Source organism: Pogoniulus pusillus, chromosome 27, assembly GCF_015220805.1.
Source record: "Pogoniulus pusillus isolate bPogPus1 chromosome 27, bPogPus1.pri, whole genome shotgun sequence".
Taxonomy (NCBI): domain Eukaryota; kingdom Metazoa; phylum Chordata; class Aves; order Piciformes; family Lybiidae; genus Pogoniulus; species Pogoniulus pusillus.
The window spans coordinates 6,408,172-6,432,515 of NC_087290.1; the positions used below are offsets into that span (position 1 = coordinate 6,408,172).

At 47.3% G+C, this 24,344-nt stretch overlaps 1 protein-coding gene across 1 annotated transcript in view; it reads left to right on the forward strand.

The window, feature by feature from the left end:
- Positions 1 to 8,514: 8,514 nt before the first annotated feature.
- CASTOR2 (cytosolic arginine sensor for mTORC1 subunit 2) overlaps positions 8,515 to 24,344 on the forward strand; it is a 157,644-nt gene continuing 141,814 nt past the window's right edge. The window contains exon 1 of the mRNA XM_064166312.1: positions 8,515 to 8,938. Coding sequence (XP_064022382.1) covers positions 8,826 to 8,938 — 113 coding nt within the window. The 5' untranslated portion in view covers positions 8,515 to 8,825. The remainder of the gene's footprint in view (positions 8,939 to 24,344) is intronic.

Genomic DNA, 24,344 nt, shown 5'->3' on the forward strand with positions numbered 1-24,344 from the left:
TTAGTTATTGTAGCCACACGTTATGTACAGTCATGTGATGCTGGAGGCCTGAAATACATTTAGCAAGGCAGAAGAGATAAGGCAGGCTACAATCTGGCTTTCTTCCCTTAGTTTGCAGAATGTGTTTGCAGATGTGTTGATCTTTAGGGAGGCTGGTGGGGGCAGGGTGGGGGGGGAAACAGGAGGTGGTATTTTCTCCAACTGCCTATTTCAGCATCAGAAGGTAATGAGAAGATGAGGTCACCTTTAACACCTTCTAGTAGCTGTGAAGACATCCTTCCCACATCCTGAGCCATGCTGTTTTCACTTTGCATCAACAATGACTTTCAGCCTTCACGAAGTGGACCTGACTTTAGTCATTTCACCTGGCTCTGTGTAGAGCTGTTGGGCTGAACTGGATCTGTTTCAAAGACCCTTCTTGCAGCAACCAGGTTCAAGGAGCTCCCCTGAGCATCTTGTGATCAGCATCTTGGCTAGGAAACTTTCAGCTTCTAGCTCATGTGATGATGTCTATCACATGCACTGCCTTTCCACCTTTTGTTAACAGTTTTACCTCCCATGTTTTTAATGTTTTCAGTAAGGTCATAAATGAACCTTGTTAATGCATCTAGGTGTAACCAAGAATGAGGGACTCAGGGGAGTGGCTGTGCCATTGCATCTCCGAGGACACTGACTAAGAGAACTAAGAGAACAAGGAATTGAAGCCAAATAACAAGATTGAATATTTGTGCCTGGCTCCTCACAGGTCAAAGCAGAGCAAATTTTGCTTGCCTTAGATGGGGACAATACTAGTGTGCCATTGTGTGGGCTGCTGAGCCTGGGTGAGTTCCTTGCAGTTGGTTGGCACTGCAGTTGGTAGCTGCTACACATGACAAGTACGAGCAGTTTCATCTCTTCTATCCAAAGGCTGCACAACAATGACTACAAATGCCAAAGCTCCCTTTCCATAGCCCAGTACAAGGGAGTGCCATTGTTTTCTGTTCTTCTAGGACAGTAGCTGCTAGGTGTCACCAAAGCTTGTAGTATAGGTGGGGGAACCACGACGTGAGGTTTTGTCCTTCCTGAACAAGACATTTAGTTCTACAATCTCCATTTGCAAGCTGACTTATGAGCATTTAATTGGAGCTCTTTGGTGCTAACCAGGTTAAGGGTAATGTAGCCTTGCACACAGAGTGGGAGCTGCCTCTGCACATCCTTTCACTGGCTGGCCTCCCCAGAACTTGTGCAGGACATCTGCTGATGCAACAGCAGACTCTCATCCGCACCTCTGCCGCCCTGGGAGCATGAAGTGTCCAACCTGCTCAGCCCACTTTGTAGTTCAACAGTAAATTAAAGGTCTTCATTAGCTTGTTTGATAGTTGAATAAAATGCCTTGAAACACTGGCACATTAACTCCAATCAAGTTTTGAAAGGTCTCTGGTTGCTAGAAGGAAATTAGCCTGATAAATTGCTCTTTTCAATTAAACAAATGGGTAATTTTTCACAAGCAAGCCCAGAAGCTACCAATTGGGAAACTTGGGGTTGTTGGTTTTTTTTTTAGCTTTTAAAAAGTGATTATTTAATATTTTACACATGATTACTCTTAAAGAACTTATTCTGTTTTTCAGAAGTGACTAATTGTCATTGGAGTGTAAGAGAACAGCTTGTAAACTCATCCTGTCAGTCTGCCTTAGCCAACCCCGTAGAAGTCTCCTGATCAAGCAGTGGCCTATGAGTTGTACTTTCAAAATGATAATACCTAATGGTGTGACCTTGGTTCACTGCCTGCCTCTCTCTGCCTTTGTTTACCTGTTTGTCTAAAGAAGCATTACCCTCCTTGGGTCAGAAAGGGCTGTTTAACTTAAGCAAGGAGCTCCAGGATAATTATAGTTACTTAGTAACTTCTCTCTCAGAGTAAACTGGTTAAGGCTGCTAAGAAATGCGATGTCTTCCTTTTTGGTCCAAATCAGCGACTGACCTGAAGACACCTCCAGTCCTTACAGCTTTAAAGATAGTCTGCATTCAAAAAGCACTCTCAGAGCTTGGGAGCTAGAACAGATTGCTGTGTCCCATGCGTACTAAAGGCTGAAAGGGACCCCAGAAATGCACACATTGACCCCAGTTTCACACCAGAGCTATGGATGTGCTAAGAACTTCATATGCTCCGTCTACTGCAGAGAAGCAAATGCCAGTACAAACAACTGCGACACTGGATTCATCTTGCCTTGGGCATATATTTATCCAGGGCATTGCCATTACATCATTCCCATTAGGGCCTGTATTATCTCCTGGTTTATATCTTAGAAGCTGTTACAGGCTCTAGTCAGAGGTCAAGATGCTGTTGAACTTCAGATGTTTCTGAAAGAAAAGCATAATTCTGCCAACAGCAGAGCAATGTTAGGTTTGCAGCCAGTGCAATGTGGCACAAACTCTGTGAGCTCACTTCATCTAATTTTCTTCCTATTTTCTTTCTTTTTTAATGAGGTTTTATTGCCAAAAATGTTAAAACCCATATGTAAAAAGTTACCCTAGCTTCATCTTTGGAGAACTAAATGCAGTAATCTGGGGCTTTTTTTTTTTATGGTATCAGAAGACAACCGCAAATGATCTCAGAACTTCCTTCCACCATCTAAATAAAATAATACTTAAATATCCTGCTGTAGTTTGGAATAACTGCATAAAACATGATGACTCAGGTGATTAGACATTCTCCTTTCTTTTTCCTCTGTGTACAGTGCTGATCTTCATGAACTGTTCATCACAGGGCGTAATTACAGCACGTAATTACATTCCTTTCACCTAAACTGTTTCCATGTTGGTTTTTTTACATCTCTGTTTCCTGAAGCACCGCTTGTTGGTGAGTGGTTCAGTTTGGTTTGGAAGCAATCTGCATGCAGAGACTTGGTTGGTGGACTGCAATGTGCTTGATAGGGAGTGACAGGACTAAAGGGAATGGAGCAAAGCTGGAGGTGGGGAGAGTCAGCCTGGATGTGAGGACGAAGTTGTTCAGCATGAGAGTGGTGAGAGGCTGGAATGGGTTGCCCAGGGAGGTGGTTGAGGCCCCATCCCTGGAGGTGTTTAAGGCCAGGTTGGCTGAGGCTGTGGCCAGGGTGCTCTAGGGTAGGGTGTCCCTGGGCATGGCAGGGGGGTTGGAACTAGATGATCCTTGTGGTCCCTTCCAACCCTGATTCTGTGATTCTGTGATTCTATGATTCTGTGATTCAAACTTTCACATTCAGGTGAATTTCAGACTCCCTTGGTTGCTGCTGAGATAAATGCCCAAGGCAAAACAACCTTCTTGAAGTCAAGTTAGCCATACAATACAGCATTCCTTCTGAGGACCTCACTTCTGGGCAAACTCTGCCTCAGAACAAACAGGAGCTGGCTCACACCCTCCTCAGCAATAAGAAGGTTCTTGTGATCATGACCAGAAGCTGAGATGTCTGAAAACTGCCCCTCACTCCAAGAACAGTCTGAATTCTTCTGCTGGGGAGCCTCCGCCACCTCTAGCCTCAGGGCTTCAAAACCCACATTTCGCTTAGTGGGTGGCATCTGACCTAGAGCACAGAGAAATCACATCCACTTAGGATGGCTCCTAAGTGCTCTGCTCTCCATCCAGGCAGGAGATGACTCATGCTCCTTAGTCCTCATACTGAGATTTGTTTTGCTGCTATCTCATCTTCTTGTTTTCTCGTCCCTTCTCCCCAGTTCTTTGTTCTGTTTGCCCAGCATGCGCCGTGGTAACTGACACTGGAAGCTGTGTGGGCAGGGAATGGGTTTTGGCTTTAACAAAAAAAGTGTGGTTACATCATCTTGCACAACAGGTCCCTTGCTCTGTGGCTGGGCCAAGTCAGTCCTCAAGACTTGCAAAAATATGGAAAACTTGGAAATGCAACAATCAAAAGATATTATAGCATGTGATATATAATAATAACACATTCTAGGCTGCTCTCTGCGTGGAATCTCCCAGGTATACCTGGCAACAAGGGGGAGAGAGATCTGAATACTAATGACAGTTGGAGGATGGGGCACTTAATAGTGTTTTGGCTAATTGCCAGGTCTCCTGCTCTTGAAAAACCTGCCTGTGCTGAGCTAGGCAATTTTCTTCTTTTTTTTTTCCCTTTCTCTTTTTTTTTTTCCCCCAAAGTGTAGAAAATGAGGCTGGGTGTTGGTAGAGCTTTCTATTTCCCTAATGCTTCCCGCAGCCAACAGTGCGAAGGGTCACGTAGTAGCCATGAGGCTTGTGTTTCCAGCTTTGAAAGACCTGGAAAACCATAGCAGCTGAACAGACCCAGGCAAGAGATTGCATTTTTGGAGAGCACCAGATGTAAACTTGCAAAACGTAGAAGTACTTTTTGTGTTTTGGGGGTTTTGGGGGTATTTCTTTTTGCTTGTTTGCTCGATTCTTCTTTCCCTCCCCCCTGCTCCCCCCAGATGACTAACTCAGGGCCTCTTTTCTCTTTCCCTGCAGGCAGAACAAAGTCTCTGATGATTTGCTTGCTTCAAAAGGTCCCCACCGATTTTACCTTTGGGTCTGTTCTACCATCCCTCATTGTTTCGTGTAAGCATTTTCTGTGGTAATTAGGCTGGTAATAGCACAGTCCCTGGTGGCCTTCCTGGAGTGCTTGGCCTCTCCGGGTTGAGAAAGCTCTGCTTGGGGCAGCATACTTTTCTCTCTACGTGGGACGGGGACAAAGTGAATGTTGTCCTGATTATGATGGAAAATCTTGTAAATGAGACCACTTTTGCAGTGTTTCCCAGACGTGATTCAGGCTGCGTTTGTCTGATTTCCTCTGGAAGCTCACAGCAACCTTGGCGGTGCATGTTTTGTCCCTGGCTGCTTCCTTCTGGACTCTGTGGCCTGCATTGTCTCAGAGGAACGGGCAGAGACCTCTGTGATTTGTAGGTGCAGGTGCAGGCACTTCTTCACAGTATCACCAAGGTTGGAAGAGACCTCACAGATCATCAAATCCAACCCTTTAGCACAGAGCTCAAGGATAGACCATGGCACCAAGTGCCACGTCCAATCCTGCCTTGAACAGCTCCAGGGACGGCGACTCCACCACCTCCCCGGGCAGCCCATTCCAGTGTCCAATGACTCTCTCTCTCAGTGAAGAACTTTCTCCTCACCTCCAGCCTAAATCTCCCCTGGCACAGCCTGAGGCTGTGTCCTCTTGTTCTGGTGCTGGCCACCTGAGAGAAGAGAGCAACCTCCTCCTGGCCACAACCTCCCCTCAGGTAGTTGTAGACAGCAATAAGGTCACCCCTGAGCCTCCTCTTCTCCAGGCTAACCAATCCCAGCTCCCTCAGCCTCTCCTCGTAGGGCTGTGCTCAAGGCCTCTCCCCAGCCTCGTCGCCCTTCTCTGGACACACTCAAGCACCTCAATGCCCCTCCTAAACTGGGGGGCCCAGAACTGAACACAGTTCAGTTGCTGGGCACAGAGACATTCAGAGCTCTAAAGAACGAGACCTTGAACCATCAGCGGAGGCAAAGCAAAAACCCTCTTCAGCCTCCTAAAATGGCCTACAGCCGTTTGAACTTGTGTGAGGCAACGAAGGAAAACAGCTCCTCAGTTTTTGTAGGCTTATATCAAATCTCTGCTTAATTTTCTCAGTTCTCATTGGTGCCTTTCCTCTGAGTGATTTTGAATAAGCATTGATATGGATCCCACCAAGTTCAAGTATTTCCTTTGAGGATACAGCAAAATCAAGACAGCCTTTCAGAAGTGGCACAGGCAGAGGAAGAACAGATGTGTCCAGGGGAGAAATACAGACATCCAATGGGATCTAACAGAGTAGAAAGGGTTTGAAAACCTAGTTTTAGAAGCTTGCTTCCAGAACTGGATTCAAGGAATTTCTGCCTCAAGAACACAGGGCCTGAAAGCTTCATTTATAGCTGCAGAAGCTTTGCCTTCTATACATAGGGAAGAGGAGTGACCTGGAGCAGGGAATGGCTAAATGAGCTCTGATCTTGTGCCCTTGGGCACATCCTGTGCCTCAGTTTCCTCAATGTGTACAACAGGAGGGTTGCTACTTGATGGTCTTTACAAAGCCTGTTGGAGATCTACTGAAAAGTGTCATGGTGGTCTAGGTGGTACTGCTGTTGTCATATTCATGGCGGAACCACTGGGACCTGGAGCCAGAGGGAACCATGCACTGTGCTAGTTTGAAGCTAGCTAGAATGCTCTGGTGAGAAGAACTAGATCATAGGCTGTGAAAGGAAAACAGTGGTGATGTCTACTCCCCTCAGAGTCTTGCTCTCTCTGCCTTGAGCTTCTGACTGAGCTGCATCTCCCTAACCTCACCTTCCACTCACCTTTGCTTCTTAACCTCCATTCTTCCTTGGGACTGGGGTAAGGTTGAGAGGGGTAGGGGGAAGGTGCAGGAGTGGTTGAGAGCCCCTCCTGGGGACTCAGGTTTCTGGGAGGGGAGTTGTGCTTCTGTATTATCTTTTACCTTGTCTATTTCTGTCTATAACTGTATGTACTGTAAATATCTGCTTGTATACTGTGTTAGCTGTAAATATAAGCTTCATTCATATTTCCAGAGCTGACTGAGCCTAGTCTGGGTAATTTCTAAAGTGGGGGGGGGGCAGGGAACACCCAAACCATCACATGCACAGAAGCTAAAACTGAGTTTATGGCCCAAGTCTTTCATCCCCCTGCACAGTGTGAGCAGGGCTCAGTGCAGAGGAGCCAGTGCCCACAGACAGCCTGGGGTCAGCATCCTGGTGCGCGCCCCGCGGCACTTCCAGGGCAGATCCCATTTCTGGGGTGCTGCTTTGAAGGTCTCTGTGTTCCTAACTCGCAGTGGCAGATCCCATTTCTGGGGTGCTGGTTTGAAGGTCTCTGCATTCCTAACTCACAGTGGCAGGGCAGATCCCATTTCTGGGGTGCTGCTTTGAAGGTCTCTGCGTTCCTAACTCCCAGTGGCAGGGCAGATCCCATTTCTGGGGTGCTGCTTTGAAGGTCTCTGTGTTCCTAACTCCCAGTGGCAGGGCAGATCCCATTTCTGGGGTGCTGCTTTGAAGGTCTCTGTGTTCCTAACTCCCAGTGGCAGGGCAGATCCCATTTCTGGGGTGCTGCTTTGAAGGTCTCTGCGTTCCTAACTCCCAGTGGCAGGGCAGGTCCCATTTCTGGGGTGCTGCTTTGAAGGTCTCTGCATTCCTAACTCCCAGTAGCAGGGCAGATCCCATTTCTGGGGTGCTGCTTTGAAGGTCTCTGCATTCCTAACTCGCAGTGGCAGGGCAGATCCCATTTCCGGGGTGCTGGTTTGAAGGTCTCTGTGTTCCTAACTCCCAGTGGCAGGGCAGATCCCATTTCTGGGGTGCTGGTTTGAAGGTCTCTGTGTTCCTAACTCCCAGTGGCAGGGCAGATCCCATTTCTGGGGTGCTGGTTTGAAGGTCTCTGTGTTCCTAACTCCCAGTGGCAGGGCAGATCCCATTTCTGGGGTGCTGCTTTGAAGGTCTCTGTGTTCCTAACTCCCAGTGGCAGGGCAGATCCCATTTCTGGGGTGCTGCTTTGAAGGTCTCTGCGTTCCTAACTCCCAGTGGCAGGGCAGGTCCCATTTCTGGGGTGCTGCTTTGAAGGTCTCTGCATTCCTAACTCCCAGTAGCAGGGCAGATCCCATTTCTGGGGTGCTGCTTTGAAGGTCTCTGCATTCCTAACTCGCAGTGGCAGGGCAGATCCCATTTCCGGGGTGCTGGTTTGAAGGTCTCTGTGTTCCTAACTCCCAGTGGCAGGGCAGATCCCATTTCTGGGGTGCTGGTTTGAAGGTCTCTGTGTTCCTAACTCCCAGTGGCAGGGCAGATCCCATTTCTGGGGTGCTGGTTTGAAGGTCTCTGTGTTCCTAACTCCCAGTGGCAGGGCAGATCCCATTTCCGGGGTGCTGGTTTGAAGGTCTCTGCGTTCCTACTTCCCTTCAACCACCCTATTGAGGAGTGGGAAGCAGAGTGGGACCAAGAGGCCATTCACGCTTCCATACTAGCAGCTGTCATAGACACAAGGCTGGTTTTGTGCTCTTAACAACTGTGGGGTTTACCTGGGTGTTACTTTCATGCAAAGTGGGCTTTTTTCCACTGCGTTTTTGCTGCACAGGGAGATGGATGGAGACTCCCCATCTGGCACGCAAAAGGATGAAGAGAGTAGGATCGGTGTATTTCCCTACTGTCCATACACTTCTGAAATCCTCCTTTTTGCTGGCTCTGGGGTTGTGGAAGATTTTCCAGATGCCCCGTGTGCCTTCCGCGGCCCCAGCCCGGCCAGAGGTGCAACAGAAATGACTCCGAGCAGGCAGGCTGGGCACTTACAGACACCGCTAATAAACACCTTTACTTTCTAGTTATCTGAGCGGCCCCAATCGCCTCCGAAGGCAGCAGCGGCGCGCTGCGGCGGGCAGCCCTTCCCCAGGGCAGGGTGCGGGGCAGGGCGCAGCGCTGGCTGCCGGCGGCGGAGCCGTCCCGCGGTGGCGGCGGGCGGACTGCAAGGCCCGGCATGCGGCGGGGCGCTGCGCAGGCGCGCTGGGCCGCGCTTGAGTGGCAAGTTGTTTGTTCCAGCGAGCACCAGCTGCTCGGCACTCCGGGCTCCGCTGCCTCCCTGCCCGGCTCCGCTCCGCGCCCCGCCGGCCTCCCCCGCCGGTCCAACTTTTGCACCCTCCGCTCCCTTATCCCATCCCCCATCCCCACCCCCCGGAGCCGGGAAGGGAGAGAAGGAGCCAGAGGAGGGGAGGGGGAAAAATAATAATAAAAAAAAAAGGCAGCGACAATAACAGCCCCCCTCCCCCTCCCCATTCAAAAACACAAAATAAACCCCAGGGATAGATGAACTACAAATGAGAAAGAGGAAAAGATGGAACTGCACATTCTAGAGCACAGGCTCAGAGTGGCCAGCATAGCCAAGGAGAGCATCCAGTTGTTTACCTATGGATTAATCAAACTTGCTTTCCTGTCCTCCAAGACGAGGTAGGTGCTGGGGATGGGGCAGCGCGGGGGCTGGAGGTGCTTTCGCTGCAAGGGGGCCGGGTGCTGGGGGGAGGGGGGGTCTCTTTGCAAGGAGCAGGGTGCTGAGGGCAGTTCCCACCTTGCGGGCTGGCAGGGTGCTGGGCCGAGGGGGGGGGGGGGGGGGGGGGGGGGGGTGTGTTTCCCACCTTGCGAGAAGGCTGGGGGCAGGGAGTCCCACCTTCCGAGAGCCAAGGTGCTGGGTGGGGACACCCTTTTTGCGCGGAGACAGGGTGTTTGGGGGGACACTGCCCTGGGGCAGTGTGCTGGGGGGCATCCACTGCCTCTGCGAAGGGGCTGGGGGGGGGGGGGTACCTTCACTGCAAGGGAGCAGGGCAGCCTCCTTTTTTGTAAGGGGGCGGGTCGATGGGGAGGGGGGAGCCCTCCTTGAAAGAAGGCAGATCCCGAGGTGGGGAACACTCCTTGCAAAGGGACACAGTCCCGGGGTGAGGGGCACGCTTGCAAGGGGGCAGGGTATTGGGATGGAGGGCACTCTCCTTGCAAGGCGGTAGAGTACTTCCCTTCCTGCAGAAGGGGAGGGTGCAGGAGTTGGGGGGACACCCTTCTGGTAAAGCGGCAGGGTGCTGGGGTGGATGAGGAGACCCCTTCCTTGCAAGAAACCAGGGTGCCGGAATGAGAGGGGATCCCCACCTCATTAGAGGACAGGGTTGCTGGGGGCGGGGGGGAGGTGTGAATGGGGACACCTCCCCCTCCCAAGTGTTGGGAGATGGTGATGGGTCTCAGCGCTAGAGTTTGGGGTCCCTCCGTGACGCCGAAGGGCAGCCCCTGGTGCGGCTCCTGCTGCCCTTCCCGGGCCGCTGCGCTCGGCCGAGAGCGGCTGAATGAAAACAGGTGGGGGCCGGGGGCCGGCCGGGGCAGGCGGCGGGCTCGGGGCGACCGCCGGACAACAAAGGCAACAACAGCAACCCGAGGAGGAGGAGGAGTGGTGGTGGTTTTTTTTCCCCCTCGCCTTCCAACACCCCCCCCCCCCCCCCTCCCCGGTTGTTGTTCCTTGCAGCACTCCCTGGGAGCGAATCCTCCACACGCGTGTTTGTTCCAAAAGGTGCTTTTTCAGTGCTGCCAGATGGGGAGAGGACAGGGGGGGCAATGCATGCCTTGCACTTGCTTCTCTTGAAAAATCGTGGTATCGAGTAATACGGGTTGTGATAGCTTTCGGGGGAAAAAAAGAGGAAGAGAAGAAAGAAAAGAAAACGGAGTGGAAGGCACTGTGAGAATTTTATTCTGCCTTAAGGGGAGGGGAATAAACCCCCCCCCCCCCCCAAGGTTCAGGCCAGTTTATTGAGTGTGCAAAGCTGCCTAGGCCTTTTGCAGCAAAACAACTTGAACTGCAATTGCATATTCTTGTGCCTTCACTTAGCTTGTTGACTTTGTTGCTCTATTCAGAAAGAGGAATAGGAATGTAAATAGCACAGCTCAAACTCTTCTTGTTTTTCCAGCCCCATCATTAGTATTTCAGTTTCTGCCCAGATTCAGCTCGAATAGCGTTCTTGCACCGAGGTGGGAAATGTTCTTTGGCAGCAGGAAAATAATAAATAGATAATAACGTTTGCTTTTTATTTCTTAAATTGTTTTGTTCCGAGCTGTAATTCAATCCTCTCTCTGCGATAATGCTTACCGATGAATGGACCTATTTGTGGTGTAATTTGATTACCCTCCCTTATCTTACAGTTAAACTTCATGCATTGAAATTTCACTCTGATTTGGGGCTCATCCCATTTGGCTCGCCACTGAGGTTGTTTGCAGCGTAAAGTATATCAGCACCTTGTTTACTGCTATCCCTGAATACTCAACGGGGCATTAAAGGCTCTCCAGCCTTCTAGTTCTATTTTTAATGTGTTGTTTCATTATTAACTGAAAGTGGTTGCTGGTTTGTTTTTTGGGTTTTTTTTGGTGGGGTTGTTGCTCTCCCTCCCGTGCTTAAAATGTCACTGTAAACGTCAACAGGGAGTTGTTAAAATCTGCTCCTCCTAATGCACAGTCTAGGGTTTAAAATCTGCTTCTCCTAATGCATAGGCTGAGGTTTGGTGAGGGTTTTCTTTTAAGTTCAGAGGTGGCTCTGTTGTGTTTTTCTTTCACACAGCATTTCGAGTCTTCAGCCTGAGAGAGCTGTGAGGGTTAGAACAGTAAGATAAACCCTTTGGGTTATATATCTGATACCTTGTCCTGCACTTGGGTGCAGCTCTTGACATTTGGAGGTTACCTCTTGGTTACCTTGAGGTCTTGTCCTTTCCATGTACAGTATCAAGAATCTTTCCCTACTTCCATGGGTTCTCACAGGCCAGGAACAAAAAAAACCCTGCTTGTAGAAAGGTTTGTTGTCACAGGAAACTTCTATTTGTTTCCCTTCTGTTTGTTTTGTTGTTTTACAGACAGCAGAGATGCAGGGGAGAGAAGGGGAAGCTTGTTTGTGTCATTCTTAAGGCAACTGACAGTACTGAAACATTGCTTTTTCCCCATGTGCTTCTTACGTTGTCTTCTCCTGTGTGCATTTTTGTGTGTCCTGAAGCAAACAAGGTCCCAGCCCCACAACCTTTCTGCTCTGATGGTCGCCACGTGTATGAGGAAGGTGAGGGTCTCGGAGATGTAACTCCAGATATTCATGATCCCGCTCTTATTTCTCCCCCTTTAAGCAGTGAATGTGCCCAGGAGACAGTAAGTTTCTATATGGGTGCAAGACAAATCTCCTTTCCCAACTACCCCATCTGAAAAAGACTACTTGGGGGATGAAGGGGGAAGGTGGCCTACATCTCTGTTGAGATGGCAAAGATGCCATTACTTAAACCACCTACCTTTTCCCATTGAGACCTTGAACAGAGTTGTTCACCTGTGCTGCAAGGCTGCCAGGAAGAGACAATGATTTGTGAGACAGAGTGTGATCTAAAGAGGTGGCGATGATGTCATCACCTCTATCCTTGTGTTGGCCATGTAAGAAACTACTATTTTTACATAGGCTCTTCTGAGAAGTGACTTGTAGGGAGTGTTGGAGTCTCCTTCATGTTCTCATACGCCAGGGAAAAGGGCTGGAACCTTTTTTTTTACATCTTGTTCATTTTTCTTAATCCTATTGGGAAGGAAAAGTAACAAATCTCCCTCTCTTTATTTGGCCTTTTGCCACTTTCAGTGTGCCCTTGTTCGGGGCTTGAGGTTTTTAATTTAGCTTCTGTTACAATAGCAGTCTTTTTTTGAACAAAGAACAGCAATTTTGGAACTATTCCGATGGCCAGAAGCAAGAAAGCAGTTAAGGAGGTGAAGAGGTGAGAGCAGCAGTGAATAAAACAGTGGGCTGAACCGAGCCGAAAGAAAAACACTATTAATCATAACTTGAGTTAGGCATGAGGTGCTTTATGCAAAGTTGTGTTAAAACAGGTAGTCCAGAAATAAATAACAGCAGAACTCTGAAGCAGTTACACTGAGCTGGGTGTTCTTAGTACTCTGCCTGTGTAAGCCGGCGTGGAGTGAGCTCAGCGAGCTGAGCTCTGCCAGGCACCCTAGTGGAGGATCACATCCCTGGAATTTTGAGTGGCTTGCTGATCTTTTTGCTGTTGCTGTCATCATCACCCTAGCGTTTCGCTGATTGTATCGTGGCCGGGTTTGGCTGGAGAGTTCCGCGGAGCCAAGGAGCTTCGCTTAAGCCAGGAGGTGTGCTGCATCTTTAGGTGTGCGAATAAAACAGCTCTGCCTGGTGTTAACGTTGTGCCCTTTTTCTTTTGTGCGTGCTCTGTAAATGTTAGTTCCCTGGGGCAGAGGACTGCTCGGCTGTAAACTCCTACCTTCAGCTTCCTGTGTGCTGCAAAGAGAATATCTTCCCTCTTACCAAAATTAAGTCTCTTCCAACCTGGTTGATTCTATGATTCTACCTCTGTTTCCTTGGCCAGAGTTAAACTGTCTCATGCTGCTGGGTGATGTGCCACAAGTAGCTTGCTTGAGGACTTCAAAGGTGTAGTACTGTGCTGCTACACTTCTGTCTTTATTAGGTTTTGTTTTGTTTGCCTAATTGCAAAAGATTTAACTGCATCTCCTTTTACTGCATAGGAATTAAATCTGAATGGAGGGGAAGGAAGGACAGTCTTGGGTAATGCTTGCACTCAGCCACCAGTGCATGCAGTAGGGAGAAGGAAAGGTGAGCCTGACCTTGATTTTTCAGGGTGTATAGAAATGTATGGAGACTTGAAGTCCTGGAGAAAAGAGTGGGGTCAGGATTCTCCCAAGCACTGTATCTGTGTCTTGTAATTGGCTTGATTTCTTGATGGTGCTTTGGTAGACCCTTGAACATCTGGAGTGGTCTTTCCATTACCTGATACAGAGGTTTGGTGATAAACAGTCAAAGTAGTTGGTGGAGGAAGGTATTATATAAATTCTAATGCTATTAAGTTGTAAGAAGGATGGAGTGGCCAGGACTAGATGGTTAGAATAATGGTAGGTCAGGTAGCATCACAGACATTAGCATCTCCAGCTGGGAGTTTTCAGCCACTGTGTAGTTTGGGCTGGTCATTATTCCTGCATGCTGAAGAGATGAAAAAAGTTCTGCATCTGAGGGCTGAGTGTTGGGGAGGGGGACGCAGGCTCTTCTCATGTGCTCCCTGAGATAGGACAAGCAGCAATGGATGGAAGCTGCAGCACAGGAGGTTCCAGCTCAACGCAAAGGGGAACTTCTTGACTGTAAGGGTCCCAAAGCACTGGCACAGGCTGCCCAGAGAGGCTGTGGAGTCTCCTTCTCTGGAGACTTTCAAGGCCTGTCTGGATGTGTTCCTGTGTGACCTGAGCTAGATTGCATGGTCCTACTCTGTCAGGGAAGTTGGACTCCATCTCTTTGGGTCTTTTCCAACCCCTGACATCCTGTGATCCTGTGAAGAATGCGACTTTGGTCACAGAAATGTTTATGTCAGCCAAAAGCTTCTATCAGCCTTGTTTCTTTGTCAAAATTCTCAGCTTCTCTAAAGGTGCAGTATGTGTGTATTGGAGACTTGAAGCAGATTTACAGACACTTTGCAAGCTTTCAGATGTGGCACCAAGTCCAGAAGAAGGCTGACTGTGTGCCTGAGATGCTTCCCAGAGAAGCAGCATAGGGTGCAAGAGCCTGGCTGAGCTCTACCTTATGTTCAGTGCTGCAGCCTCTTGAAGGCAGGAGGTTATCCTTAGATCAGAGAGATGCTTAAAACTAGAATCATAGAATCAGTCAGGGTTGAAAGGGACCACAAGGATCGTCTAGTTCCAGCCCCCCTGCCATGCCCAGGGACACCCTACCCTAGAGTAGATTGTCCACAGCCTCATCCAGCCTGGCCTTAAACACCTCCAGCCATGGGGCCTCAACCATCTCCCTGGGCAACCCATTCCAGCCTCTCACCACTCATGCTGAACAGATTCCTCCTCATGTCCAGACTGAACCTACTCACTTCCAGCTTTGCTCCATTCCCCCTAGTCCTGTCACTCCCTGAGAGCCTAAAAAGTCCCTCCCCAGCTTTTTTGTAGGCCCCCTTCAGATCCTGGCAGGCCACAAGAAGGTCACCTGGGAGCCTCCTCTTCTCCAGACTGAACAGCCCCAACTCTTCAGTCTGTGCTCACAGCAGAGCTGCTGCAGCCCTCTGAGCATCCTCCTGGCCCTTCTCTGGATATGCTCCAGCATCTCCACATCCTTCTTGTCATAGGAGCTCCAGATCTGGATGCAGTACTCCAGGTGGGGTCTCAGCAGAGCACAGCAGAGGGGGAGAATCACCTCCCTGGCCCTGTTTGCCACACTCCTGATGCCCAGGCTCTGTTTGACCCTCTGGGCTGCAAGAGCACACTTCTGGCTCATGTTGAGCTTCTTGTCCACCATTCATTCTAACCAAAATGTCATAAGAAGTTAACTCTGATAAACTGTACAGAGTAACCTGGATGTGCTTTGGTCCTCGAATGAGCAGTGAAACTGGATTTGGTATCTTGAAGTTGGTGGTGGCATTTTTGGCAATCCAACTGTTTTGCTTAGTAGTAGACACCTCTCTACTTACCAACAGGGTGTAGTGGCTAATGAGACCCTCTTAAATCATTCTGCTTCCCTGATGGCTTGTTTACTGTCTGGTTGCCCTGAAATTTGAGATACTGTAATAAAAGGTCTGTTTAGGATTTCAGAGCAAAATAGGACAAACAAGTACTTGAAATGTATCTATCACTAGGGGCCATTCAGGAGATCAGTAGTCTGTTTCCTTCGGTGGGAAAGAAGACAAACAAATGTTGTTTATGCTCTTATATGAAACCCAGAACAGTCTGCAACACTGGGTGGTCATCTGGCAAAGGCAGGTTACTCCTGTGGTTAAAACCTTAACAAAACCAAAACAAACAACAAAAAGCCTACAAAACCAAACCCTGGTTAAAGGCCAGGGCTGGCCACACCTTGAGTACTGTGTCCAGTTCTGGGCTCCTCAATTCAAGAGATATGGTGAGGTGCTGGAAGGTGTCCAGAAAAGGGCAATGAAGCTGGTGAGGGGCCTGGAGCACAGCCCTGTGAGGAGAGGCTGAGGGAGCTGGGGGTGTGCAGCCTGCAGAAGAGGAGGCTCAGGGCAGAGCTCATTGCTGTTTACAACTACCTGAAGGGAGGCTGTAGCCAGGTGGGGCTGAGCTCTCTTGCCAGGCAACCAGCAACAGAACAAGGGGACACAGTCTCAAGTTGTGCCAGTGGAGGTCTAATCTGGATGTTAGGAGGAAGTTCTTGCCAGAGAGGAAGATTTGCCATTGGAATGGGCTGCCCAGGGAGGTGGTGGAGTTGCTGTCCCTGGATGTGTTAAAAAAAAGTGCCATGGTCTGGTTGACTGGCCAGGGCTGGGTGCTAGGTTGGACTGGATGATCTTGGAGGTCTCTTCCAACCTGGCTGATTCTGTGATTCTTTATGGGTTTTATTATGTTTTTGTTACCCTTGGCTTCTGCCTGCCCTAGGAAGACCACTGAATGTTTTGCAAGTTGTAGGAAAGTGTTTACTCATCTAAACCAGGTTGCTTCTATTTTCTTTTGGTGTGGCAAAGACTCTCCCAAATATCATCTTCCTTTTCATTTTTTTTTCTGTTTTCCTGGAGGTGTGTGTGTGTGTTTGAGGTTTTGGGACTTCCTTTTCAGTCTGACCATCTGTTACAGAGGCACTGAGCTCTCATGTCCAGACACCACAGGAGGCTGGAGTGGTGGGGCTAAAGCTGCCTGCCTGTGCATCCTTGGAGCACTTTGCCTTCTGGTTTGCATCACCACGTGTGTGTATGGTGCTGAGCTCACTTGTGGATATTCAGGATGCAGTAAGAGTGAGTGAGAATCAGACAAATGAAAAGGAGAGGGAATAGAAGTTTGGGTTACTGAAGGACGCAGACTCTTTAATTGTGGATGTCATCAATTTGTGCTCAAGGCTGCTGAGTGTTTTAGCTGCTGCTGGACTGTGAGAACATTCTGCAGTGGTGTAATGCATTAAACCTTGGAAAGTGCAGATTTCCTTCCTGATGGTCTCTTATTGTTCATCTACCAATGTTATTATTTCCCTTTCTTTTCTGCTTCTGGCACATGGGCTGACCAGTGGGGCACTGCCTTATTTTATGGCTGTCTTTGCCTGGCAATCCTGTCATGCAGTCCTCAACCTACCATGTGGTCCCATCAGGCTAAAGCTGATGCCAAGTCAGAAGCCAACAGGAGTGCTTTGAAACTAAATGAGATTCAAAAGGAGGAGCAGAAATAGCAGATGAAACCCAGAGTGCAATGCTGAGGAGCACTGTGTGTTGGAGAAATGCTGCCTTAAGTAGTAGACATTTTAACAGCACTGGTAGGGGGTTTTGGTTGGGGTTTTTTTTGGTGGTTTTTATTTTGATATGTTAATTTATTTTATTTCTCTGAAGTCAAACAATTCACCTTTCAAATAAATAAATACCTGGCTGTAGTTTGGAGGGAGCTGGTTGGTTTTCCTGTCTTTAAACTGTTTCCATCCATTGACAGAGCTGCCTCCTAGATGTAAAGCAGCAGCTGGGGATATAAGGTACAAGAGCAGTGGTGTATGGGAAACAGCAGTGGTGCCCAGTGATTTTGAGCTGAGAAATAAATATTTTTTTCTAGAAATAAATACTTTTTCTTCCTTTTTTTTTTTAATCTTTTGCCGTTAAAGATCCCTTTGGCTCAATATTTGTTTATTACTTTCAGATGAAAGTCAATATTTAAATTAAAAAAAAAAGGGTTTAATAGTTCCTTAGCTGACTCCTCCTGCAGGCTGCATGCTCTTTGCTTCAGCAGAAGAGCAAATGTATTGCAGGTCTGTTTAGGAGAAGTAGCCTGGAGAAGAGGAGACTCAGGGCAGATCTCATTGCTGTCTACAACTACCTGAAGGGAGGCTATAGCCAGGTGGGGTTGGTCTCTTCTCCCAGACAACCAGCAACAGAACAAGGGGACACAGTCTCAAGCTGTGCCAGGGGAGGTCTAGGCTGGATGTTAGGAGGAAGTTGTTGGCAGAGAGAGTGATTGGCATTGGAATGGGCTGCCCAGGGAGGTGGTGGAGTCACTGTCCCTGGAGACATTGAACCAAAGCCTGTCTGAGACACTTAGTGCCATGGTCTGGTTGATTGGCCAGGGCTGGGTGCTAGGTTGGCCTGGATGATCTTGGAGGTCTCTTCCAACCTGGTTGATTCTATGACCAAGAAAAGCAATGCTTCTGCATAATCTAGCTAACATCCTGCACAAACCAGCTTTGCAGATGTGCCTGTAGCCAGCTTTCCATTAACCCACAGTTAAGGTATTACCAAACCCAGCACACTCAGAGGAGCTGAAAAAGGAAGATTCATCTTGAAAGTCTCTTCCAACCTGGTTGATTCTATGATTCTAGGTATCACTGTTGTGCATTCCTCATGGAGAAGTAACAGCTGAGTTGTTCATTAACACAGTAGTTCAAATCCACAGGCTACTCCTTCCACTTTGTTGCAACTTAAATTAGGCTGCATTTGGTGGCTGGAACTATTTGACAATGCCTTGTTTGTGCTCTATAAATATGTAAATCTTTCCACTCAATTCTTCTCTCTCTCTCCCTTCTTTTTTTTTTTCATCTGTTGAGCACACTACCTCATTTATCTAATACACAACTCCTTAACCATCCTGCATGTTTCAGTGTTTTAATATATTTGGACAAGGGCTACAATTTCTTTTTTTTTTTCCAGAGGAAACAGTGCACATTTGTTCTTTTGTTTACTGCCAACTCCAGAGTAAACTCCAGCTCTGATCTGCTGAGAGCTGAAGGCTGGTAAAGGAAGACTTATACAACAGGAATGTGAGGAAATAACTCCATTCATTGCAGTTGTGAGTCTGCAGTTACCAAGTCTGTGAGTTGCAGTTACCATTTCAAAGTAGAAAGATCTCTCCTCCCCCCGAGCTCAGCTTGGTTTTGTGTAGCTAACTATAAGATATTTTTGTTAAGGGAGAAGACAGCAGACAAAAATGTTTTGTTATGGCACAAAAGGAATAAAGATTGATTAAGCCTGGTTTGTGACTATTCACCCCCTTGTTAAGTTTCAGTTGTACTCCACAGAGCTTTGCTGTGCTGATCATGGAACCAGAGAATCTGAGCTCATTTTTGTGGGCTGGTGTATAACTAACACTTTGTTCTGCTTGTGATAAAGTTTTATTTTCACATCCAAAGAAAAGCAGTGAGTGCCTAAACTTCTTCTCCAGCCAGAACAGACTTCCTTACTATGGTCTGTAAAATGTGCTTTACTGGAGATTAGAATGAAAAGGCTGCTGCTGAACTGCAACCTGCTTTAGCTGATGTACCAGAGCTGCTTGTTAGCACATGGGAAGGAGAAGTGAGTTTGCATGGTGGCAGCAAACTATTTGTTAATCTTTTGGGGCACTTCTGAGGTTTGCATTTGTGGGGATTTCTCAGTAGTTGATGTGAGGGTTTTTTCATACCTTTGTGGTACAGTTAAATTTCTTTAATGTGATGGAGGAGATATTGTGACTTGTGCTACTTATTGGTGAGTAACCATAGGGAGATATTGGCTGTTACTGGTGGAAGAGATATTGTGACCTGTGCTACTTGTTGGTCAGTAACTGTAGGGAGATACTGTCTGTTACTGGTGGAAGAGATGTTGTGACCTGTGCTACTTGTTGGTCAATAACTGTAGGGAGATATTGGCTGTTACTGGTGGAAGAGATGTTGTGACCTGTGCTACTTGTTGGTCAATAACTGTAGGGAGATACTGGCTGTTACTGGTGGAAGAGATGTTGTGACCTGTGCTACTTGTTGGTCAGTAACTGTAGGGAGATACTGGCTGTTACTGGTGGAAGAGATGTTGTGACCTGTGCTACTTGTTGGTCAGTAACTGTAGGGAGATACTGTCTGTTACTGGTGGAAGAGATGTTGTGACCTGTGCTACTTGTTGGTCAGTAACTGTAGGGAGATACTGGCTGTTACTGGTGGAAGAGATGTTGTGACCTGTGCTGCTTGTTGGTCAGTAACTGTAGGGAGATACTGGCTGTTACTGGTGGAAGAGATGTTGTGACCTGTGCTACTTGTTGGTCAATAACTGTAGGGAGATATTGGCTGTTACTGGTGGAAGAGATGTTGTGACCTGTGCTACTTATTGGTCAGTAACTGTAGGGAGATACTGGCTGTTACTGGTGGAAGAGATGTTGTGACCTGTGCTACTTACTGGTCAGTAACTGTAGGGAGATACTGGCTGTTACTGGTGGAAGAGATGTTGTGACCTGTGCTACTTGTTGGTCAGTAACTGTCCTCAGCCCAAACTTCTGCCAATACAAACTGTTTATAAAGCAGGAACCAAACTCACTAGTGTGTGTGGATCTGTTTGGTGAAGACATAGCTGTAAAGACAAAGTTCACTTGCTTTGCCTCCAAAGTTTTCTTGTCCTTGGATACTAGAGATGCCACAAGGTGTTGCAAGCTACACCACTTGAAGTCAGCTGCAGCCTTTAAGCTTTAAGTATTCAGATAGCTGAATTAAATGACAGTGAGGGAATTTCTAAGGCTGGGAGGGGAGAAGTTTCAAGTACTGACACGGCTAGAACAGTAAAATGTAGGTGTGACTCTGCCTGTCTCTTTCTGTTCAGGCTTTTTCGAGGTGTTATGTGTCAGAGAATCCGGGTAATGATATGCGCTGGCATTAGTGATAGCTGAATATTTATCCTGGCTCTGTGGTTAAAAGATCAGCGTTGAACCCTTTATTATGCCACACATGTATCCTGTTTTACAGGGAGAGGTGGTGGAAGCTGACAAGTTGGGAGACCTTGATTGAAATGGCCCATGTTAATCTTGTTTAACATTTGTAGCTTTTATTTCTTTCCCCAATGAAAGATTGACTCTCCTCTTCTGCTAACCTCCGAGGCACTCACTTGCAAATAAATGTAGTCTTGGCAAAAAAGGAGGGGGGGGGTGAGGAAGGTGGTGGTTGTTAATAATGAGCCTTCTTGTATACTCTGTATGCATCTGAGCAGCTGTATACATTTACATGGCTTTACTTAATCTTTATTTTGCTGCTTTTTGCCCAATGATGGATGGCTTACGACGTGATTCATCTTTCAGTTGGGATCTCTTTCGAGCTGCTTTGGGTGGAAATTGGAGTTTGGTGGTAACAGGGAGAGCAAACATTTTCATTTTGCTGTTTTGAAACTAATAGGCAAGGTTAAATGTGCTGAGTGTTTAGGAAAATATCTCGGTCTGGTTTGTGTTTATAACTGTGCAGTGCAATGTGACCTGTGCTAAACAAATGAAAGTGATGGTGACTTGAGGCTTTGCTTGTGAAGGCTTTGGAGCTTGTAGATCTCAGCCTCCCACACCTATTTCTTGTTTGCAGACTGGGAGAAAAATAAAAACAACTTTACTTGCCTTTTCAGTTCCCAATTCATTTCTTGGCCTGGAATGAACCAGTGAGCATTCTGAACTAAGCTGAGTAATTTAAAGTGAGGAAAATATTCTTGCAGAAGATGTGAAAATTTGGCTAATTGCATAAATGAACGGGTTCCAGTTGCTTTGTCACCAATTTCTCCTCAATTGACTTGTTTATTTCCTTCTGGAGTTTCAGCAGCAAACATAGTTATTCTTTGCTAACTGTTTAAAGGGTCTTATTTACACCTACGCTGCCATCACTCTGAAAGTCATGTCAGATATCTTTAAATCAGATTAGTTAATGTTAAAATAGAACTAGAATAGAATAGAACACGAGCCAGCAGTGTGTCCAGGTGGCCAGGAAAGCTGATGGCATCCTGCCTGGATCAGGAGCAGTGTGGCCAGTAGGACAAGGGAGGTTATTCTGCCCTTGTACTCGACACTGCTCAGGCCACACCTCGAGTACTGTGTCCAGTTCTGGGCTCCTCAATTCAAGAGAGATGTTGAGGTGCTGGAAGGTGTCCAGAGAAGGGCAACAAGGCTGGAGAGGGGTCTGGAGCACAGCCCTGTGAGGAGAGGGTGAGGGAGCTGGGGGTGTGCAGCCTGCAGAAGAGGAGGCTCAGGGCAGAGCTCATTGCTGTCTACAACTACCTGAAGGGAGGCTGTAGCCAGGTGGGGTTGGGCTCTTCTGCCAGGCAACCAGCAACAGAACAAGGGGACACAGCCTCAAGCTGTGCCAGGGGAGGTCTAGGCTGGATGCTATGAGGAAGTTGTTGGCCGAGACAGTGATTGGCATTGGAATGGGCTGCCCAGGGAGGTGGTGGAGTCACCATCCCTGGAGGTGTTAAAGAAGAGCCTGGCTGAGGCACTTAGTGCCATGGTCTAGTTGACTGGCCAGGGCTGGGTGCTAGGTTGGACTGGATGATCTTGAGGTCTCTTCCAACCTGCTTGATTCTACGATTCTGTGAACTGTGCTGCAGATTGTTTTAGTGTTCAAACTACTTGGTTGCAGAAAGGGGGGGGAGTGTTAGAATTAACCTGGCTCTCACCACTGCAGGGGGCAAATTTAGTACAGTTCACGATGCACTGAGATGATGACGATGATGAGTGTTGGGTTGCATGTTATTAGCTATGAAAATGCCAAATAAGGCAGGCAGAGTTTTAATTAGGGTGACTTGTTTGCATCTGTTGAGCTAGTAAGGAGTGCAACAATACTTTCCCTTCCTGAGCTTACCACAGGTTTTAGCCTAGTTAGCAAACGGGTTTCTACAGTGAGTGGTGGGACTGTGATTTGCAATATTTTCCCTTTATGGGTTAACAGGACACAAATTGAGATAGATTTGTTTGTTTTGTGAAGAGTTTTGGTGGGTTTTTTTAACACAAAAAATAGTCTGGAGCAATTTCTGTGCAAATGAAATTAATACATTACTTTGGAAAATGAAATGAAATTGAGTTACATGCATTGCAGGCAGGGTAATGGTAGTTACACATGCACAAGAATCCTGGATTGCCAAGCAGAGCATCTTTCTGGCACAGAGCTTTTGTTAATGGTTGCTTTCTTTTCAGTATTTCAGGTGTAACAGTATTTTGATGATTGCCAGGAACCACTTTGCTAGACCAGTATAATTTTGGCTAAGCACAGAAGAGGTCAGCAAAAATTCAACTTGACCAAAGCAGACTTTTTAGAATCATAGAATCAGTCAGGGTTGGAAGGGACCACGAGGATCATCTAGTTCCAAGGACACCCTACCCTAGATCAGGCTGGCCACAGCCTCATTCAGCCTGGCTTTAAACACCTCCAGGGATGGGGCCTCAACCACCTTCCTGGGCACCTTATGGTGTTCTGGAGGGGAGAGATGAAGAGTAGAAGACCACAAAGCACAGGGTTGGCTTAGTGAAGGAGCAACAATATCTCATTGATATGTGGGATCCTCATGCAGGACTTTGACAGTTAATGCCATAGTGGAGCCTATTCCTGTGCTGTCATCACAACACAAGAAGACAGCAAATCTGCACAGAATGGTTAAGATCAAGAAGGGTCTCTGCAGATCATCCAGTCCAACCCCCAAACTTAAGGCAGAGGCAGCTAGAGCAGATTGCTCAGGACTTTATCCAGTTGGATATTGCACTTAAAGCCATGCATGGACCTTTGCATTCTTCTGTTTTAATGTGGTTTTGTCCTTGTGGCATTGTAACTCTTTGCTCTGTTGGATATTATTTTCCACATAGCAGTATAATGTGTGATTTAATGTCTTATTTATACAAGACAAAGGGAGTCTGGGACTTGAGTGAGATTGTACAACCTCTGAGTTTTGGAGAGAAGTGTTGGTATGGAGGAGAAACTGCTGCAGTAATTTATTGGTCCTTCATGTATCTTTGAGTATTTCATGTGAACCAGCTATTGGGGGTAAACTGTGGGAAAACTGAGTGAGGTTACAGCAGCCTTAACTTCAACCAGAAGCCAAAATCTCCCCTGAGTAAGAGCAAAGCTCTGCCTTCAAAAAGGGCAACTACTCCTCTACCAGTGCAGGCAACTGAATTCCACTTTGTAACAGTGTTAGGTAGATGTACAAGACTACTGAAGCTACTTCTGCCCAGACCCTCTATGCAGGAGGTTTATGGATGTCCTTGACTTAACTAAGAGAAAGTAATAGAATGGCCTGAAGTCTGAATGTTGCTTGGCTTGACTCTAATGTACAGTATTGTGTGATGGATGCCCTGCAGTAAAAGTTGTGCTTTGGTTGTTGTACAGATTCTGAAATCCTGAGATGAAACCAGGCGATGTGAAAGGCTTTTCTCAGTAGTCTTCATACTGGTATCGAGTTACTCCTGCATTTCTGAGTGCTTCTCATAACTCCTGTATGTGCAGTCACTTTGTTGGCTTTTTGCCTTGTCACATTACCCATCACAGTGGGGGCTGCTGAGGCTTGACCCCAAGACAAGTGCTCTGTGTTCATGGCGTAGGGAAAGCCTTGTGTCTGAGGAAGGATAAAAGTCTCTAAGGGAAGGGTTTGTGCTGAATCACTGAGCTATCCCCTGGTAGCTCTTAGGCTGTGACAGGCCAGAAATACTTTTCATTTGCACAGGAGTGTGAAATCAGCCTGGAATGACTAATGTGAAAGGACTTTGTGTGTCCTGTACCCGTTTGAATGGCTTTGTTCATTCAGATGGTGGCTGAATTGTAATCTCAGCCAACGATTTAAATATGAAATAGTCCCAAAACAATATGGTTATCTATTAGCTTTTAATGATCTTGTGAAGCAGTGTATTTTGAATGCATATCTCATTGTGTAGGTGATAATGACCTAATTATTGGTGGGAAGAGGGGAGGGGGGGGGAAATCCCCAACCCACCACAACAGGAAGAAAATCAGAACTGATAAATAGCATGTGCACGTGTGTGTGAAACGCCTCATGTAAGATTTGTGTCCTTTTGAGATGTACATGAGCATATGCTTTAATTTTCTTCTGTGTTTATCACTGCTACGTTAAACTGATGCATCCTTGGCTGTTAATCCCTT